The sequence below is a fragment of the Scyliorhinus canicula genome, chromosome 13 (genome assembly GCF_902713615.1).
Source record: "Scyliorhinus canicula chromosome 13, sScyCan1.1, whole genome shotgun sequence".
Lineage (NCBI taxonomy): Eukaryota > Metazoa > Chordata > Chondrichthyes > Carcharhiniformes > Scyliorhinidae > Scyliorhinus > Scyliorhinus canicula.
Window position 1 is genome coordinate 130,154,564 of NC_052158.1, and position 14,654 is coordinate 130,169,217.

At 49.0% G+C, this 14,654-nt stretch overlaps 1 protein-coding gene across 6 annotated transcripts in view; it reads left to right on the top strand.

Annotated features, from left to right (window-relative positions):
• The window catches only part of LOC119975498 (SPHK1 interactor, AKAP domain containing), a 545,083-nt gene that overhangs the window by 242,114 nt on the left and 288,315 nt on the right, over positions 1–14,654 (top strand). For 3 of the 6 annotated variants that reach the window (XM_038815237.1, XM_038815241.1, XM_038815242.1), the window contains exon 1: positions 4,857–5,031. The exons of the other annotated variants lie outside the window; for them this stretch is intronic. In XM_038815237.1, the coding sequence (XP_038671165.1) occupies positions 4,965–5,031 (67 nt within the window). In that variant the 5' untranslated portion in view covers positions 4,857–4,964. Of the gene's footprint in view, positions 1–4,856; positions 5,032–14,654 lie in introns of those variants that run through there. 6 annotated transcript variants of the gene reach the window in all.

Here is a 14,654-nt window from a genome sequence, read left to right on the forward strand (position 1 = left end):
CCCACACTCCACCAGCACGAGACACACACCTCGGTGGGCAAATGTAGTGGACAGGCTCCTGGGGTACAATCTGATGAGCATCACACAGTTGCTGATGTACATCAGGTAGAGGCAGGAACGTCCCGGGGGGCCAGCAGTCGGAGGTCTGCTGCATCCCAAACCCAGCTGGATCCCAGTCAGATGCTCAGCTTTTGGATCAGGTTATCCCGGAGCTGATTCAGGCGCAAGGGTGCAGCCATGATATTCAGAGGGGGTTGAAAGCGAGAGTCCAGCAGGTTCATAGCCGTTTGCAGGAGTGCCAAAGGCTACAGGCATAGGAGCTTCTTGGTTAATAAGGGGATCAGGGGTTATGGCGAGAAGGCAGGAGAATGGCGATGAGAAAAATGTCAGCCATGATTGAATGGCGGAGCAGACTCGATGGGCCGAATGGCCTAATTCTGCTCCTATGTCTTATTGTCTGAAGGAGATGCTGTTGGCAATGCATGGCACCAAGGCCAACACTGCTAGGGTGTCGACTGCAATGGAGAGCCTGGAGCACGAGGTCAGCAGCATGACTGGTGGTGTCCAAGACATTGCTCAGTCAGTGACGATCATGGCTGAGGGCCAAGACAGCATGTCCCAGTCACTGGGGAACGTGTCCAAGAGGCAGGTGTACCTTGCCGAGGTGCTCCAGAGCATGTCCCAGTAGCTGAGGACAGTGTCCAAGTCTCAGGTGGGCATTGCCACAGCACTCCAGAGCATGTCCCAGTCATTGAGGACCATGGCCCAGATGCAGGTAGACATTGGCGAGACATAGCAGAGTGTGGCACGGTCACAAGGGGGCATTGCTGAGGGCATTGGCACCATGGTGCATAAAATGGGGAGCCACCAGAGCACACAAAGCCAGGTGATATAGGGGCCTCAGGAGCTAAATCTAGCTGCCCCTCTGTCCCAAGGTGAGCCCCAGGGGCCTACAGGCACCAACTAGGAGGAGGGAACGCTGGAGGCCAACCCAGACCTACAGGGTGACGGCAGTGGTCTCCCAAATGACCCCCCTCCAGCTCTCACAAATCGCCCCCTCCTGACAATGGCACGTCTTGGGGTCAATGAGTGGAACAGAGTGGCACGGCGAGGCGCATGCCACCAACAAGTTGGCTAGGGCCCTCCAGCCCCAGGCGCTCCAAAGGATGCCTGCCAGGTGCATCTAAGGCCACAGGGCACAGTAAGCAGCAGGCTGCCTCCACCTCTGATATGCATCTCATGGACACGCCTAGATGTAGTACGTAAGGCTAAGAAGATTGAGGATCACTGAGTAAACACTGGGGTGGAGGTGGATGGCAGCATCAGTACCTAGGGACAGTTGGGGACATGATTGTTATTCCACACTGTGGGCCGGCCTGCACCCCACCACGCGCAGGTGATGGGTGTGAGTGTGCTGTCAGTATGGCACAGATTCAGGAGCACCAGAGCCCAGCTCACAGCAGGTTCTCATTACCCTCCTCCCTTGTATATTGACCCATTCGCAATGCTGACACAGGCCCATCACCCTGGAGTGATGTAACATCACTCCTTGGGAGGGTGGAACAGGACGATTGGGGGGTGGGGGGAAGGCTGCAAGGAATGGTTATGTGGAGAGGGGGGAGGGAGAGGTGGATTGGGAAAGGTGGGACGGATAAGGGGCGCAGTGGGTGGCAAGGGTTGAGGGGGTGAGATGATGGACGAAGCCACATCCCAGGACGAAGCCACATCCTATCAGAAGAGGGCGAGGACGAGGGCCTCCATTGTCCTCCGGGGGACCTTCCCTGTCACCGCCTGTCATCTATCCTCCAGCTGCTCCTGTGGGTTCTCCCAGGACTCGTCCTTCAGCACCTCCTGGTCCGGCTCTGCCTCGTCTTCCTTCTCAGATGAGGCTGCATGTTCCTCCTCCTCCACCTCCAGCACATCGCCCTGCTGCTGTGCCAAGTTGTGGATGGCACAGCAGACCACTACAAGGCGGGTGAACGTCCGGAGGGTGTACTGCAGTGCGCCACCAGAGCGGCCGAGGTATCGGAACTACATTTTCAGCATTCTGATACAATGCTCGATGACAGCATGGGTGGCCACATGGACCTGGTAATATCGGGTCTCTGCATTGCTCACCAGCCTCTGCATTGGCGTCATTAGCAAGGACCTAAGTGGGTGTGCCTCCCCCCCCCCCCCCCCCCCCCCCCCCCCCCAAGAGTCAACCGATCATTCTGGCATGTCCCTCGAAGATGCCAGTGAGCTCCGACTGCCCCAGGACGCAGCTGTCATGTACACTCCCTGGGAAGTGCCCACGCGTGCATGATCTTGAGGCGGCAGTTGACACAATTTGATCGTTCAGGGAGTGGAACCCCTTCCTTGAATGAAGGGCGCTCCCAGAACGCCCGGTACACGCAAGGCGACATGCGTGCCATCCATGACCCCCAGACCTGGGGCATCCCGGTGCTGGCGGAGAATCCTTCTGCCTTGATGGGCTTGATCCAGGTCAAAGTTCATATAGTCAGCTGCCCGGGCAAACAGGGCATCCGTGACTTCACAAATACATTTGTGGGCTGTGTGGGTATGCTGCACAAGTCCCTGTTCAAGCTCTGGGGAAGGATGTTCATGCTGCCAGGATATTCCAGACCCATGTTGGTGCATGGGTTTCCCAATGACGAGAGATGGTGTCAATGGGATCACGTTGACACCGGTGGGACCGGTAGATCATCGGCGAAATACATGTGATGACGGGATGGTGGGAAAATCCCGCCTCTGGAATGAACCCGAGGCATAAATATTCAGGGCTGCGGTGACCTTGATGATCACGGGGGGGGGCGGTGTGCCAAGTTTGCAAGGACGCAGCACAGGTGCCGCACCATGCCCTCGTTGAGGTGGAGCCTCCTGTGGCACATGCTGTCCAATATCTGTTCAAATAACCAGCGATGCCTCTACACCTTGGGCCATCACCGGCCTCCCCCTCTGGGGCCCACACCTGCCTGATGGGTGGCCGGGTCCTCGGGGTGTGAGCCAGAGGCCCCTGCACTTGGGCTGCCGCCTCAAGCTTCTGTCAACTCTTCTGCCGCCGCCTTCTCTCGTGTCAGATCACGTGTACTGCCAGCAGCACCACGAGTACAGCTATTGCGTAGTCCACAACATCATCCATATCATGATATCTGTAAGGAATTGGAGAGGATGAGTGACCGACAACTTGTTATGGCTTCCACCCTGGTACACTCAAATCCCTCAAGCCTCCCCCACCTTTACTCTCCCTGCCATATCTCAGGGTGCCATCCAATGAGCCAGTTCTGCTTGGGGACCTGTAATGTAAGGAATACAAAGGGTTAACAATAAGATAATACTACTTCTCCCCACCAGATGGAGAAAGGAGCAGTTGTATAACTATCATGTGTCTCCTGGGATTCTGGGAGAAGGTTGTTAGACGTGAAATATATTAGGTGTGTCGCATAGAGTTCTGTCGGCAGAGATATCGTATTGTTTTACCTAATAACTATTCCTGTTTGACTGGTCAGAATCTTTAATTTAGTAGTGTAAATAAATCAGCTTTGTTCAATAACTCAGCTTGATGTTCTTTGTTAACACTGTGTTCTCAAAGCATCCTGATAGACCCAGCAGAGAAGATCACAGGAACCTGCCCTGCACAGGCACACTGGCCACAGCAGGGGTCCCTGGCCCCAGACCCCAGAGTCTGGACCCCAGATCCTGCCCAAAACAGTACTGGGACCCGGGAGGTAACCCCCCTCCCTGATCCACACACCCACCTTCTAGTCGTGGGGATATCCCCAGTGCTGAGACCCAGTTTGATTGTTGGCTGCTGCCACTGAAGTGTTGATGCCTCCAGTGTTCAGGCAAAGTGTCCAGGCTTCCCAGTCTGATCGGGTGCCAGGCAGTAACACCCACCTACTACATGGCAGGTCTATCCAGGGGAACCACCTGGGAGCTGTGAAGAGCTTAAATGACTAACATTGCCAATTCCCTATTAACAATAGCCTTCAGTTCCATGGCCAGAGGCCAAGATGATCGGTGGGGGTTAAAGTGACCCCCCCAGCCCAGGGCGACCCCCCACCGATGGCAGCCAACACCCCCGACTGACACCCTTCCCCCTCCTGGGGACACTCCCATTCACCCCAAGCACTGGAGCAGCAACCCTGAGCCCCCGGGCTGATTGCCTGATTTCCAAGATGGCTCCTCACCTCCTCCAAACCCCACAGTAGCCATTGCGCTAGCTTCACGTTTATAAATAGGTGTGCTAAAGGGCACCCCCATGACCACTCGCTGGGGAGCCAGTTAGATCATGGGAGGCTGATAGATAATGGGTCCTTCCCGTCACTAGGATGGAGATTGGCCTTAATTGGTGATTATTGATTTCTCGCCACACCGCGGTGGGATCCGGATCTCACCATGGGGAGCAGACTGGTTTGATCAGAAACCGATCGGCGCCTGGCACAGTTCAAATTCGGACTCTACCGTGATCTAACCGGCTTGCTTGGATTTGCGCCCGGCGCAACGAGGTCATTAGATCGCACCCAATATCTCATCCCTGCCACATATCAGTAGACTACCTACGCACTTAACATAGTGGGCATCGTTAACTTGTTGTTATTTTGCCTGCAAAGTCTAGACAACAATGTGTTTATATGTTGCAGAATTTTGTCTCCACGGGGAGATAGGGCCCCAAGATACGTGAGAATCAATCTCACTATTTAGTTTCTTATGACAAGGAGCAACACAGCCAAGGCTACTTTCAGCAATTGCTGGCATGCCAAATGTAGCATTACTAATGTTTAAACAGTAACAATTTAAGCAGCCAATTACTGATCTGCCTTTCTCACACACTCTAATTTCCCTTGCCATCACAGACCTAGCCAAGCTAATGCTCAAGAGACATTACTACATTAAATTCCAATGACATTGAAAATGAGCCGCATAGAAAAATACTGGCACTGCTCAGCAGAAGGAAGAAGCAAATGTTCGAGTTCTTTTGTAGATTCTGTTCTCTACTATCATGTATAATCCTTTATTCTCATTGGGGCAGTAAGTATTGTTAAAATGTTAGAAAAACTAATACAGATGAATTGTAATGCTTATGTTAATAGATAAATTATTGTAAGGTAATGTAAAGAAGGCCAAATATAAAATCAAGGTGATAGAATTCTAAACTTTGTATTAAAATGATGGGACTGGACAGATGTATGAGACATACATTTGTTCTGAATAATGCTTTGTTAAACAAGAAGAGTTGTACACTATGCATCCATCCATTACAGGACTCTGACTCATAATGGTTCCCTTCTGCCGTTCCCAGCATCAGGAGCCACCATGGGAATAAATTTGACTTTGTGAGATTGTGTAAAAGGAACAATATTGATTCAACAGCCATCGTAAACATCTCTCCCAATTCTCCCTTCCATTGACTCCACCCAAATTCAACATGTCCCAAGTAGCATTTGGTCACCTCAGTCTATATTGCGAGCTTTGCTCATTTTCAAGGATGAGCTAGATAGATTCTTGATTAACAAGGGGGTGAAAGGTAATCGGGCATAGGCAGGTTACAATCATATCAGTCATGATCTTATTGAATGGCAGAGCAGGTTCAAGGGACCTGGGTGGCCTACTCTTGCTCCCAATTCATATGTTCGTATGTACTGTCAGACAAAGGGAACAGTTTTTCCAAGTACACCTTATCTAAAATGGTGATAATCTTGTCCACCGCTATCAAAAAATTCCTCAATCTCCTTTATTTCTAGCAGAACAACTCCAGTTTCTCCAACCTAACTTTGGAACTAAAATTCCCCACCCCGTGACCTTTCTGATAAATCTCTCCTGCACCTTCTCACGGACCCTCACATCCATCCTAAAGTGTAGTGACCACAACTGGACACAATACTCCAGTTGGGGCCCAACCAGAGCTTTATAAAAGTTCAGCATAACTTCCCTGCTTTTGTACTTAATGCCTCTACTTATACTTATACTTCTCCATGTTAACTTTCACCTGCCACTTGCCTACCCATTCTGCTAGCCTATCTATACCCTGTTTCAGGTGATTCATAACACTCTCACTGCTTGCCACTCCTCTAAGTTTGGTATCATTGGCAAATTTTGAAATTCTACTCTGTATTCCAAGACAAAATTCATTTATATGGAGCAAAGGAGCAGTGGTCCTGGCACAGAGCCTGAAGTAGCATTGGGGCTGGTTTAGCACAGAGCTAAATCGCTGGCTTTGAAAGCAGACCAAGCCAGGCCAGCAGCACGGTTCAATTTCCGTATCAGCCTCCCGAACAGGCACTGGAATGTGGCGGCTAGGGACTTTTCACAGTAACTTCATTGAAGCCTACTTGTGACAATAAGCGATTTTCATTTCATAACTGTCTATCATCCCCCAGACTGAAAAATAACCATTTATCATGAATCGTTGTTTTCTGTCATTAAGCCACCATTTTATCCAATTGATCGCTGATCATCCTAATCCGTGAATCTCTATTTTGGTAACCAATCTTTTATGTGGTACCTTGTTGAGTGCATTCTTAAAATTCATACAGACAGCATCAACAGAATTTTCTTCATCAACCTTCCCTGTTACTTTGATCATCAAAATATTCGATTTGATTAATAAGCACGGTCTATCTTTTACAAATACATGCTGGCAGAATTCACTCAAATTAACTTAACTAACTTAGTTAACTCAACTAATTTTGCCATTTCATTCCTGAACTTTCTATATTCATTCTGGTTCTCACTTGTATTATCGGCCTGATATCTGTCATATAGAATCGTAGAATTTACAGTGCAGAAGTAGGCCATTCGGCCCATCAAGTCTGCACTGGCTCTTGGAAAGAGCGCCCCACTTCAGCCCACGCCTCCACCCCATCCACGTAACCCAGTACCCCATCCAACCTTTTTGGACACTAAGGGCAATTTAGCACGGTCAATCCACCTAACCTGCACATCTTTGGACTGTGGGAGGAAACCGAAGCACCCGGAAGAAACCCACGCAGACACAGGGAGAATGTGTAAACTCCACAGACAGTGACCCAGTGGGGAATCGAACCTGGGACCGTGGAACTGTGAAGCAAATGTGCCATCCATTGTGCTACTGCACTGCACCCTTTTCCCGCCCATCTTAACCTCCACCTCTTCCATTATACAGGGTGCTCTGACTTTGTTTGTCCTATCTGACCCCCTGATTACTTCTGTTTTTATTGAGGAAATCAATGTTCCGGCAGAGATCATGGCCGGGATTCTGCAAAATCCTGACCAAGTGTTGACGCCAGCGTAAACACCGGAATGGTGCACACCGGCGTCAACGGGCCACCTGACCCAGCGATTCAGTGGCACTCAGGGGGCTAGCATGGCGCCGGAGTGCTGCGCGCTGCTCTGGCGCTGATACGTGGCCTGCACGGCCAGCGCGTTTCCGCGCATGTGTGCGACGGCCGTCTCTGCGCCGCAGCATGCACGTGGTGGCCGTCCCAGCGCATGCGCGTGGTGGACATCACCGCGCCGGTGTATGTGCATGATGGCCGTCTCTGCGCAACATGGCGGAGCCCTACAGCGGGCCCCGCGAAGGAGGTAGCCCCCTCCAGATCGAGGGCGCCCGCTGATCGGTAGCCCCCAATCGTGGGCCTGGATGCCACCCCCCCCCCCCCCCCCGAGACTGATGCATTCCCCCCCTCCCCCCACCTGACGGTCATCATGGCCGCGGGTCTGAGCTCCTGCCGGCTGGTACCAGGTTGGAACCACGCCGGCGGGACTCGGTGGGAACTCGGCCGGTCAACCGCGGAGAATCGCCGCGGGGGGCTCTTCCAGTGGCCCCCGACCGGTGCCGCGTCGACAGCGCGGGCATGACTGCCGCCAATTCTCCGTGGTGGGAATTTCCCGCGATACCGCCGATTCTCCGACCCGGCGCGGGCTCGGAGAATCCCAGCACATATTTGTAGCAAAATGTTGAAACACAGGTGAGCTATGGACAGGTGGATTCCCTCTGCATGTTACTTCTGAGTTTCACTCAGTTCTGTAGGCTACCCACTTTCTTTGCAATTTCATATCCGACTAGAAAAGCTGTTGACTGGGAACCTTGATGTGTCCAGTCACAGAGAAATTCAGCAGGTAGACACCTTGGATCATATCCAGCAGGAGCCGCTTTGACTCCTGTTTCAATTGTGAGCCAATTCCTCTTTGAACATTAGCCAACATGTTCCAAATGTCTTATGTGAAAAGCAGAAACATTGGAAATTTAAGCGATGCAATGTTTTCGGACAGAAATGAAATGAAATGAAATGAAAATTGCTTAATTGATCCACACTAATATCAGGCTTAAATGGCATTAAATATATGCTGCAAAATATTTTTAAAGAGATACTAAACCTTTCATTAAAGTAATCACAATCTTTATACTCTGCGAACGTGGAGAGAAATGGTGGAGGTGAAAGGGTTGAGGAAACGCGGTTAACTTGCTGTGCATTTTGACAGGCACACAAAGTTCTAATTTTGGATGGATTTGTGGGAGCACGTTATCTGGGGATTGGGTCCAGCAGCTCGGTGTCAATTGCCATTATTTCAAAATGTTCACCCAATAATAATTATAACAGGTACCAAATTGACAGCTATTACTGCTATAGCTGACTGAAAAGAATGGCAGCATGGAATTCTCCTGTAGCAAGTTTGTGCAGGGGATTTAACATTGAAACAACCTCCATCAGGAGCACAATTCAGAAACAGCTTGAGATTTAAAAGTCGATTTGATCCTTCAAATACATTTGAATGAACATACATGCGAATTAGAAGCAGGAGCAGGCCACTCGGCCCCTCAAGCTTGCTCCGCCATTCAATAAAATCATGCTGATCTGATTGTAACCTTAAATCTCCATTTCGCTTACCCCCATAACCTTTCACCTCCTTGCTTTACCAATAGCCTATCTCTCTACCTGAAAAATATTCAAAGATTCTGCTCCCACTGCTTTTTGAGGAAGAGAGTTCCAAAGATTCGCAAACCTCTGAGAAAAGAAAACCCTTTTCTCTGTCTTAAATGAGAGACCCCTTATTTTCAAATAGTGAAAACCTGACTTGCAGTCCCAGTTTATAATAAGAATATAAGAACTAGGAGCAGGAGTAGGCTATCTGGCCCTTCGAGCCTGCTCCGCCATTCAATGAGATCATGGCTGATCTTTTGTGGACTCAGCTCCACTTTCCCGCCCAAACGCCATAACCCTTTATTCCTTCATTCTTCAAAAAACTATCTATCTTTATCTTGAAAACATTTAATGAAGCAGCCTCAACTGCTTCACTGAGCAGGGAATCCCATAGATTCACAACCCTTTGGCTGAATAAGTTCCTCCTAAGCTCAGTCCCAAATCTACTTCCCTTTATTTTGAGGCTATGCTTTCACTTTCACTTGCCAGTGGAAACAACCTACCCGGATCTATCCTATCTATCCACTTCATTATTTCCAGAACAGAATCCTGGATCACAATGTCTTCACCTTCGAAAACAATTTCTTCGTCCAGACACACAGAACAGCCATGTGGTCCATTTTTACACCTCAGTACACCAACATCTTCATGCACAAGTTCAAACAAGTCCTCCTCACCGCACAGGACCTTCAACCAACGCTGTACACCAGATACATCGATTACATTTTGTTCCTTTGGACCCACGGCGAAGAAACACTGAAACGACTATACAATGACATCAATAAGTTCCTTTCCACCATCAGACTCTCCAAAATCGGTTGCATTCTTGGACACACTCATCTCCATCAAGGACGGTCACCTCAGCACTTCGCTTTACCACAAGCCCACGGATAATCTCACAATGCTCCACTTCTCCAGCTTCCACCCCAAACACATTAAAGAAGCCATCCCCTATGGACAAGCCCTCTGTATACACGGGATCTGCTCAGACAAGGAGGAACATAACAGACATCTACAGACGCTGACAGACGCCCTCATAAGACCGGGATATGGCGCTCAACTCATTGATCGACAGTTCAAACGTGCCACAGCAAAAAACTGCACCGACCTCCTCAGAAGACAAACATAGGACACAACCGACAGAGTACCCTTCGTCATCCAGTACTTCCCCGGAGCAGAGAAACTTCTTTGCAGACTTCAACACGTCATTGATGGAGACGAACATCTTGCCAAGGCCATCCCCACACCCCCCACAACTTGCCTTCAAACAACCACGCAACCTCAATCAGATAATTGTTTGCAGCAAACTACCCAGCCTTCAGGAGAACAGCAACCACGACACCACACATCCCTGCCATTGCAACCTCAACAAGACACGCCAGATCATCGATATGGGTATCACCATTACACGTGAGAACACCATCCACCAGATACACGCTGCTTACTCATGCGACTCGGCTAATGTTGTCTACCTCATACACTGCAGGAAAGGATGTCCTGAGGCGTGGCACACTGGCGGGACCATGCAGACGCTGCGACAACGGACATCATGCGACAATTACCAGGCAGGAATGTTCCCTTCCAGTCGGGGAACACTTCAGCAGTCAAGGGCACTCAGCCTCTGATCTTCGGGTAAGTGTTCTCCAAGGCGGCCTTCAGGACTCACGACTAGCAGAACCATCAAGCAGAAACTGATAGCCAAGTTCAGCAGGCATGAGTACGGCCTCAACCGGGACCTTGAATTTATGTCTTATTACATTCACATCCCACCATCTGGCCTGGGCTTGCGGAATCCTACCAACTGTCCTGGCTTAAGACAATGCACACCTCTTTAACCTGTGATTATCTCTCTCCAGTCGCACCATCTGGACCTGTAGAGACTTAATTGCCTGCAAAGACACGCATTCAAAGCATCATTGACTTTATCTATATATGTTGTTATGGAACCCACCACTTTACTCACCTGACGAAGGAGCTGAGCTCCAAAAGCTAGTGATTCGAAACAAACTTGTTGGACTTTAACCTGGTGCTGTAAGACTTCTTACTGTGCCCATCCCAGTCCAACGCCGGCGTCTCCATATCATGGTTTCTCATACGAGGAAGACCACTGATGGAATAGCTGAAGATAGTTGGACCTAGGACAAGGATCTGAACTCCTGCAGTAATATCCTGGGGCTCAAATTATTTGGAACAGCCAATCAAACAACCACGCAACCTCAATCAGATAATTGTTTGCAGAAAACTACCCAGCCTTCAGGAGAACAGCAACCACGACACCACACAACCCTGCCATGGCAACCTCTACAAGACACGCCAGATCATCGATATGGGTATCACCATTACACGTGAGAACACCATCCACCAGATACGCGCTGCTTACTCGTGCGGAGAGAAACAAGTGTTGACTTGAGTTTTTCCAGCAGCTTCCGTTTTTATTTAAGATTTAATGTGCTGATTCCAATATTTATGGTAAACTGTGGTAACACAGGAGAGCATGCTTTATTTGTGTACCTGCTCCAAAAATAGGGACTTTGTTGGGGTTGCTGGATGGTCTGAACACAGCAAATACAGGAAATCTGGACAGGCATGAGCACTTGCCTCGGAAATCAGCATGATTTTCCGTGGATTGGATGGGCTTTCTTGGGCATAGTTGGGCATAGTCCTCACCAACCAATATTCCCGTGTTCACAGTGCCTGCAGGGGGCAATCAAATATGTGGTGCAGGGACTGAGAAATCTTCCTTAAAGGCTGCAATTATTTTAATATTTATAACCACATGTCCTGTGAGATAACATTGCAAAGGTTCAACGATTCAACAGATAATGGGCACATTCGAACGACCTCGTCACGTCTGACTGGGTGACGCGAGGAGGCAGTAAAATCTCATGGTAGGCCTCCTAATTTGCGATGCTTGGAACGCCTCATGAGACGTCCTGATCTGGATCCTGCCCTTGCTGGAAGCCCACAAATCGTCGGGCTATGGGTAGGGTGGTACCCTGGCACCTTGGCACTGCCAGCCTGGCACATTGGCACCACCAGCCTGGCTCCTTGGAACTCCCAACCAGGCTGCCAGGCTGTCAGGAGCATTTCCAGGATTTCTGGCAGGGCCAAGGTGCCTGGGTGCCAGATTTCCCATGCCTTGGATCGGGCCTATGGGTGTCCTACCCTTAAGAGATGGGGTGGGGTGGGGGGGGGGGGGGTGAGCACTTAAGGACTCTCTAATAGGCAAACTGGGGCAGTGGGGAGGGTCCAGAGGCTTCAGTGGAGTATCTAAAGGGGGTTGAAAATTCGGGCAGCATTTAAAAATGGGGCCCCAATCTCTTCCTGCACTGACAAGCGGAAGCAAGGTTAGTGTTGCCTTGGCGATCCTGACCAAGGCCAGAAAAAATGACAGAGTTCCGTTTGATGGCAGGGTAGTTCTTGGCACTGCAGGTGTCAGGAAAGACCTCACTATATACGCCCAAAACGGGGTCTGTTTTTGTGCATAAAATCTGTCATGTGAGCGTACCTTTAAGAAATGGGTGTTTAAGAAATGGGGGTTCATAAAATAGCTGTACTGGGTGTACCTTTAAGAAATGAGTGTTTATTAGAGAGCTGCAGTGATGTCAGAGAGTGGGTGGAGCTGGGCTGTGCATCTGCTTTACTGTTGTTTTAGGCTGTTTGCTAGAGGGTGTGGTTTGTTTCATTTTGGGTGTTGGAGCTACAGCCAGCCAAAGAAGGTGTAATTTGGATCTCTCTGCAAACTAAAGATTGTCTCCAAATCAATTGGGTGATTTCAAAGTGCTGACTGCTCTCAATAGTGAATTTAAACCTGATCTCTGTTAAAAAGGGTCTTTTGTCTTCTGAATGTTGTTTGGGAATTTATTAAGGGTTATCTATCGAGTACTGTATTCTTTGGGGATTTATTGGTGTTGATAGTTGTTAAGATGTTTACTGTGGGTTTATAAAGTGTTGACTTTCACAAATAAACATTGTTTTAATTTTAAAATACTGTAAAGCTCTGTTTGCACCACACCTGAAGAGTGGACCGTGTGCTCCCCATACCACAATCTATTAAAAGTTGTGGGTTAGGTGAACTCCATGATACACTTTGGGGTTCTCTAAACCCTGGCCCATAACAAATCACACCCCCTACATCCATAATCTAATGTACATTCCAGTTTATTCTGCATTGAATTAAGGTATGAGCATGGAGTTGAAGTGTTAAGTTAATCCGAGGTCCCATATAGCTGATAGGGCTGTGAATGAAAATGTCAGGGGGGCCTGATTATGTGAAGACATTGGCTCAGATTTTCTGGTTAATGCTGGTCAGAGGGGTCAGGGGTGTGGGGGAGGAGGTTATGTGGTCAGGGGTGTAATCGGGTCTGCGAGTTAATCAGATGTTTAGAGGGGGTGACTGGGGAGATTGGTTTGTTCAGTTACATTGACTAGCTACTGAGTTAAACCAGGTATTAACCAGTATGACATTTCCTGGGTAGGTTTGCAGGTACGTTCTGCAAATCTGACCCAGGTCTGTGTCAGAGACATCTATGGGGAGTCCTGGGCAGTGAAAAATCAGCCCATCGAGTGTTTTAACTGCAGCAACAATTTCACCACAATTTTGTGCATCAGGACTTCCGTGGGGCCTGGATACACAGCCCCCAACTCGCGTCTCAACAATCCGAATACCGGGATATTTGGCCCATTGACCTTTATAAAATGTCTTCACATTTGATACAATACTCTGTTGTGACATCTGCTGTAATTTCACTGATTGAAGGTCAAAATTGTTTTGATTAGAACCACTTTTGTCTATGTTTACAATACTGAGTTCACTCAACACTTCATATATTGTACAAATTCATTAAAAGAGCTGTTATTCATGTATTGCTCTTTGAGACATAGTTTCAATCAGACCCTTGATCCTGTTAAATCCAATCCTCTAATACAAATGCCTCTATAATATTATTAACAATGTTCAGTATATTTTATTCCTGCAACTGACACACCAATCTACTGTGTTAGGATGTAGATCATAGAATCCCTACAGTACAGAAGGAGGCCATTTGGCCCATCGAGCCTGCACCGGCCCTCTGAAAGAGCACCCCACCAAGGCCCAATCTGCCACCCTATCCACATAATCCACCTAACCTTCACATCTTTGGCCTGTGGGAGGAAATCGGAGTACTTGGCGGAAACCCACGCTGACATGGCGAGAATGTGCAAACAGTCCACATAGTCATCCAAGGTCAGAATTGAACCCGGATCCCTGGTGCTGCAAGGGCAGCAGTCCTAACAACTATATGATGCAACCAACATTTCCCTATGTACCTGTTTTTGAGCTGACCATTCTGACGATGCCAAGCCAAGCTTTTATCCTCCGATGATAGGTGAGAAAATTGCTGATTTACCTTTTTCCTTGTATTTCCAGGCGACTGGGCAACACGGTAGCACAGTGGTTAGCAAGATGCTTCACATCTCCAGGGTCCCAGATTCGATTCCCGGCTTGGATCACTGTCGGTGCGGTGTCTGCACGTTCCCCCCGTGTCTGTGTGGATTTCTTCTGTGTGCTTCGGTTTCCCCCCCGCCACAGTCCAAAGAAGTGCAGGTTAGGCGATTGGCCATTCTAAATTGCCCTTAGCATCCAAAATGGTTAGGTGGGGTTACTGGGTTACGGGCATAGGTTGGAAGTGTGGGCCTGGGTGGGGTGCTCTTTCCAAGGACCAGTGCAGACTCGATGGGCTGAATGGCTTCCTTCTGTACTGTAGATTC